Genomic DNA, 6490 nt, shown 5'->3' with positions numbered 1-6490 from the left:
TGTCACATATTCCTTGGCCTTTGAGGATGTTACCAGAATTGGTTGGAATAAGCTCCAGCACCCCCTGCAACCTTTGTGAGAAGAATGGCTACAGAAAATGAATGAATGAACATTTATGTGAAGATTAACAACAGTTTATATATTTCAAGAAATAGGAGATATAAATAAAGATAAAATAGCTTATTCCATCAGAAACAATGCCGATTTGTGTCCCGAATTTGATTGCATAAATGAATTTGAACATATTACGCACAGCATCTAGGTGGGCGTGGTTACCCGATTGACGCACCCACAAATAGTAACACTATTTTTGTTATTTAGACAATATATTCTAAAAGTTGCTGTTTATTTTGCTACATTTTTCTAAAAAGATCTGTTTATTTCCCACTCGGGCTTTCTACCGCTTTGAAATGTTGCGATTGACCCCCCAACTTTGACGTCATTCAAAGAAAAAAAAGACAAGCGTTGCAAATGTTAACGTGACATTATCATGACACGGGTCTCTTGAATGTTGAAAATCCCCGGCGTTTTTTACAGATCGAGGTAAGACAACTTTAGTTTTGTATGGTATGCTTCCATTCAGTGGGTTGAATCATAACAAGAACTTGTTGATCTGCTTGCAAGCCTTAGCTAACGCTAACTAGCCTGTTTGTTACTGGAAGTTCAGCTGTCGATTACTGCTGTCGTTGCTTTTTGTTTGTTGAAATCAAAACAATATCACACTAGATCTTCACTCAAATCATGAATAATATCACAAACATGTATATCCTGACCATCCCGATCTGTCACTTTGTGGCCATGTGACATGTTAAAGTGACATCCAGATGTTTTACATTATTTTTCTAATCGCAAAATACTGCTCTGTATGCCAAATATAATTTATAACCTCAAACATACAGATGGCTTGATTTCTTCATTCAGATCCCATCAGTTTATTGACCTAAACCATTCATTCTTTTTTAAACCGTTTTATCTACACAAGGGTCGCAGGGGGTGCTGGAGCCTATCCCCGATGACTTTCGGGCACGTGGTGGGGGACACCCTGAATCAGTGGTCAGACGATGGCAGGGACAATCATTGTGTGTAATCTTTTACAATTTAGTTATGTTTTTGAGGAGGGGCCGTGGAAATAAACCCTCAGTTGTTTTTAATTTCCACATGACAAGTAATATAGTGGTTAATTTTAGTCTTGCCTTCAAACTGCCTACTTTTGCAAGTTACTCATATTACCCTGGACATTTTTCCATGATGTTGGTGCTTTTTTGTTGACCATACATTCACACGGAGCTGTTTTAAGCTACAGCAGCAAATTGATTCATGTGCCATAGCACATGTTATGCTGGGTGTGTGGGCTGAAATTATAGAAACGAGAATACTGATATTATCCTGCCCCCAAGTGATGTTTTTATTTTCTCCATGCATCAACAAGAAAAACTGAAACAAAATAAAATAAGATTTGTTATATTTACAACAAAAGAAATATCTTGGGCCAATATTTTTCCCTTACCATCCATAAGTGTTGATGTGGCCTTTATTTCATTATAATATGTGTTGTCCCTTTCTTAAATAACTCCAAAATAATTATAGCTGGCATTTGATCCAGATTATTTTCATGTCATGTCATATAAAACATAAATTATATTCATCATCCGGGCCAAATACTGTGACTGGAAATGTCGAAATGCCAGTGTGTGAGGAAGCAATGGCTGTCGGCCAGCCCCCTTCATCTAATATTCAGCCTTGAGTAAAAAAAAAAAGAGGTGGGGGATGTCATGCTGTATACAGGCGGTGCTTGTACTAGATACTGTGTGTATTTGTGTAGTGTGGATGGGAGCAAAAATACATTAGTGTCGAAAAATCACCTTTTGTCAAGGTAAGGGTGTGCCTTTTTTTGCATCTTTCATCATATTTGATCCTCTACATTTTTCATTTTTTGTCTACTTGATCCTTGTGGCATTGGTTTGGCTTTGTATTTTTGTGGAGGAGAGGTAGTCATCTCCGGGTTGTTTGTGCTTGGAAACCAAGGAGCAGGGAAGGCGCGCCAACTGTTGCCGTTTCTGTCAACAAAGGATGTCACCCTGCCTGCTTTCATGCTTCAAATGTACCAATATGTAGTACAATTGCATGGAAAATATATCTATATTTTTTAAAAAGGTCATTATTTGACATTATTCGGTTTGTACTCGACTCCCAAAATCATGTTGGACAGTATTGACCTGAATATGACCTGCCTGCATGCCTTAAGGATTATGTTCAAGCATTGAGGTTCTTATGGGGAAACACTTCTCTATAAGTAAGGCCTGTTACAAGAATCCGAAGCTGAGATGACATTTTCATAACTGAAGAAATGTTTAGCTGTGGAGTGATTGAAGAGACCAACTTGAATCGAACAGTATTTTCATATAGCTTCTGTTATTATGAACGGACTTAAATGGATGGAGGTAAGGTACACCCTTATATGTGAGGTGTGTGGTGGTCCCCAGCCCCCAACTCTGATGAATAATTCATGTCTATCGATCGTCTGAATCCCTCCTACAAAAGAGGCGGCCATGTTGAATGGGCTTGTCTTTTGTTTGGTGAAATGAAAGCTGTCATTATATTTTTATTTATTGCTCAGGGTGATGTTATGGCCTAGTGAACTGAGGTGGATGCTGTTGTTTAAATCCGAACAGAAATGTGACTAACACTAACGGGAAAAGGAGAATATCTTCATTTCTGGGATTGAATTATAGATGACCTTTGTCTGCTCCAGTTTTCCATCATCATCATCATTCAACATTCTCAATTATTTTAATGGGAATTGTTACTAATGCTCTTTAGCCTACTTTTTTGTTTTAATTTGTGTTTATTATAGTGTACAATTTTGGTCAAACATTTATGGCATGGAATGCCTCAATTGAATCATAGATCTTATTCTCAATCAATAAAGCCTTATCTCCAATGTATTACCTACCAGTTGATCCCTTTTCCACTGTGTTATAGCAGAAATACAAACCTTTGCATGCTGTACTGTATTTTTTGGACCAACTTCATACAAATACACAACGGGGAGGGAAATAAAATAAAAATATAAATAAATATATACACAAACACACACAGCATAACAGTCAGTGGTTAGGGAGAAAAAAACATGTTGATGAAACAATGTTTCACTTCAGTAACAGGTTAAGTCCCAACCAATGTGATGTATAGTCTGTAAATTTTGTGCACATACAGAACACTAATTAGTACTACTCTCCCAACACAGTGGTGTGCAGGTATTGAGCAGTGAGCCATGGATACCACTACCTCCTTGAAGATGACCTCCATAGCTGTCCAAAGCCTGTTCAACTATGTGGAGGAGGAGAACTTGGCTGCCATCAAAGCACACTTGGACAAGTTCAAAGATGTTGATAGTAGGAGCGATGTAAGTAGCAACAACACTATTGTTCTAATGTATGTGCAATAATGGATAAAGAATTTAGTGTGTTCTCAATTATGTGCTGTTTTTTTTTGTAGTTTAAGTAAAGTTCAATAAAACACAAGGTTCCTTTATGTTAACACTCTACTTGTTTTCTAACATGTCTTATTTCAGAATGGGCAGACTCCTCTTATGGTGGCTGCTGAGCAGGGAAATTTGGAGATTGTGCAGGAGCTCATCAAGAGAGCAGCCAACGTTAACTGCGATGATGTTGTAAGCTTGCACGTGTTTAGACAACTTTGAAATGGATTGAACATATTCCAGAGAAGGTGTTGGAAAATGAAACATTCAGTGGCAAAGATATATTGTTAATGTTTATTTCACTGTGCAGTGCCAACCTAAGCATTTTATGACTATTTTTATATCACTTTCATCTAATCAATCAGATATAATTAACCATACACATGTACCAAAATATAAAATGTGAATGTATAGCACCTCTTATTAATATCATCCCATTAATCTGCTATTGCACATTAATGGCACCTTGATTGCTATTATTGCTCTGCCCTGCATTTAGATTATGTACAACAGTGGTTCAGCACTATATGTAGCTACATGGTCTTTCCCATAGTAACACTTTGCATCTTTGCACAGGACTGTTGGACAGCACTGATGTCAGCATCCAAAGAAGGCCACATTCAGGTGGTAGGAGAATTGCTGGAAAATGATGCTAACATGGAACACAGAGACATGGTGAGAGCTTCAAAATTTAAGTGAAGTAGCTGTCTTTTTGCATGATAGAAGAAGAAGGACATTTAAAATATTTGTTTTTGAAAATAATGGTTTGTAATGCAAGTTAAAAAAGAAACCATGCTACCGATGCTTATTCTTTATGTTCAATGTTTATCTAGTAGTACAACTTAATGAAATAAGGCCTCAGTTTTCATTCCATATGTCTATCATTGCAATCACCAGAGTGCTGTTTCAACCAAGATCTATCAGCTTTAAAATCCAATTACTATGACAAGTAGTACTGTGATGCTCCTTTCTTTTAGCAATTTCCTTTAATAGCACTCTTGTGTCATTCGAATGAGGCAATCACAATATTTCTTTTTGGAATACAGACGTATAAGAGATGAGCATTAGTGACAGCGTAGACTCCAATAACCTTCATGTCCAGTTGCTGCAATTCCCATGAATCACCAACTCGAGTAGTGACTTGAAGAGACATGACCTGAGTCATTACCATGTGAGGCTAAAAAAGCCCACCGTGCGCCAAAAAGGGGTTTAGTATATGTGTTTTGTAACAAACAAATATCCCCCATAAGATAACATGTCTTGTTACTGTTTCATTGGTACAATGTATACCACCCCCGCTGTGAATAGCACATTGTTTCAAATCACTACACAGTAATACAAAGGGCATATCTATTCTATTATACACAGTTTGAACTAAAGCCAATTTTGGTTTCCCAGTGTTATTCTCTGCCTTTCTGTGTTCTAACAAATGTAGCCTCTGCTTTTCTGTTTTCTAATTAGGGAGGTTGGACTGCCCTCATGTGGGCCGCCTATAAAGGCCGTACAGATGTGGCACAGCTGCTCTTGAGCAAAGGAGCTAACCCTAACATCACTGGTCAGGTACATACACTGGATGTACTTTTAAACTAATTTGCACTAATGTTGGAGGAGTTTATATATATAGTAAATTTAAAAATATGGTGATTTATTCATGGAAATTCCATTAGGCTCCCATTTTCTTATTGTAATGATCGGACATGATTTTTGTGGTCTCTCCAAACAGTACAGCGTCTACCCCATAATATGGGCGGCGGGTCGAGGCCATGCTGAGATTGTCCATCTCTTGATCCAGCATGGAGCCAAGGTCAACTGCTCGGACAAGGTATGGACCCACTGACAAAACAAAAAATGTTACTTTTATGTAATGTACAGAGAATCTGACTGATAATTTATACTAACAACATGCAAATCCCTCTGTCATTTTCTTGAATACCTTGTATGCATTGATATATTATTTTTATCTACTATAATTCTGCGGATTGTCCTTGCAGTATGGCACCACCCCACTTATCTGGGCTGCCAGGAAAGGTCACTACGACAGCGTGATGCACCTTCTAGCCAACGGAGCCGACGTGGACCAGGAAGGCGCTGTAAGCAGTTTATAGATACAGTATCTTATTACTGGTCATTACTTGACACCATTATAGCTGCCATTAACAGTTCAAATATCAGTTTAATATGAGTCACATTCTGAGAAATGTTTACATGATTTCTGTGGGGCACCACTCTTCCAAGTTCTGAAGTACTTTTGGAATTATTGTATACTGGTAAAATATTTAACAGCAATCACACATGCAGTTACTTGGAATGTTTGTTTAAATTGATAATTTTGTACCCCATTAAAAGAAATATTTCTTTGAGTTTTGGGTTAGTTGGTAGTGCCCAACCCATTGAGTTAATGACAATTAGCTTATACTCCACACATATTTCTTTTCCAGAACTCTATGACAGCTTTGATTGTGGCGGTGAAAGGCGGCTACACTGAAGTAGTTAAGGAGCTGCTAAAAAGGAACCCAAATGTCAACATGACCGATAAGGATGGGAACACAGCTCTGGCCATAGCTGCCAAGGAGGGACACACAGAGATAGTACAGGACCTGCTGGATGCTGGAACCTACGTTAACATCCCAGATAGGGTGAGGCCCATTAGATGCTTGTGTTTTTTAAGAGGTCCCCATGAGAAAATAAATGCAATTCCTTTCACACTGTTTCTTCCCTCCAGACTGGAGAGACCATGCTGATCGGAGCTGTGAGAGGAGGTCATGTAGAAATTGTGCGAGCTCTACTGAACAAATATGCAGATATTGATGTCAGGGGGCAGGTAGGAACCCCTCTCATAATATTGGTTTATTTTTTACAAGTAAGCAGGAGGCTTGTTTGTGTTCACTGGAAATTCAATAGTATTTGCTGTCTTTTTTATTTCAAGTGAACTTAAGCCATCACCTCAGAGTTTATACAAATTTTCGGGCTGCAAAAGTATGCACAAAAGAACAAAATGGCACACATTTT

The 6490-nt window shown here is 38.1% G+C and overlaps 1 protein-coding gene across 5 annotated transcripts in view; it reads left to right on the top strand.

The window, feature by feature from the left end:
• Positions 1 to 294: 294 nt before the first annotated feature.
• The window catches only part of kidins220a (kinase D-interacting substrate 220a), a 35764-nt gene continuing 29568 nt past the window's right edge, over positions 295 to 6490 (top strand). For 3 of the 5 annotated variants that reach the window (XM_077731045.1, XM_077731044.1, XM_077731042.1), the window contains exons 1-9: positions 296 to 543; positions 3248 to 3406; positions 3575 to 3673; positions 4058 to 4156; positions 4943 to 5041; positions 5205 to 5303; positions 5473 to 5571; positions 5920 to 6117; positions 6204 to 6302. In XM_077731045.1, the coding sequence (XP_077587171.1) occupies positions 3275 to 3406; positions 3575 to 3673; positions 4058 to 4156; positions 4943 to 5041; positions 5205 to 5303; positions 5473 to 5571; positions 5920 to 6117; positions 6204 to 6302 (924 nt within the window). In that variant the 5' untranslated portion in view covers positions 296 to 543; positions 3248 to 3274. Of the gene's footprint in view, positions 544 to 3247; positions 3407 to 3574; positions 3674 to 4057; positions 4157 to 4942; positions 5042 to 5204; positions 5304 to 5472; positions 5572 to 5919; positions 6118 to 6203; positions 6303 to 6490 lie in introns of all 5 variants that reach the window. The other 2 variants (XM_077731041.1, XM_077731043.1) reach the window with 2 other exon arrangements.

This window comes from Stigmatopora nigra, chromosome 13, assembly GCF_051989575.1.
Source record: "Stigmatopora nigra isolate UIUO_SnigA chromosome 13, RoL_Snig_1.1, whole genome shotgun sequence".
In the NCBI taxonomy this organism is placed as follows: domain Eukaryota; kingdom Metazoa; phylum Chordata; class Actinopteri; order Syngnathiformes; family Syngnathidae; genus Stigmatopora; species Stigmatopora nigra.
The sequence above is the reverse complement of the archived record's forward strand: the minus strand, read 5'-3'. Positions and strand labels throughout refer to the sequence as shown.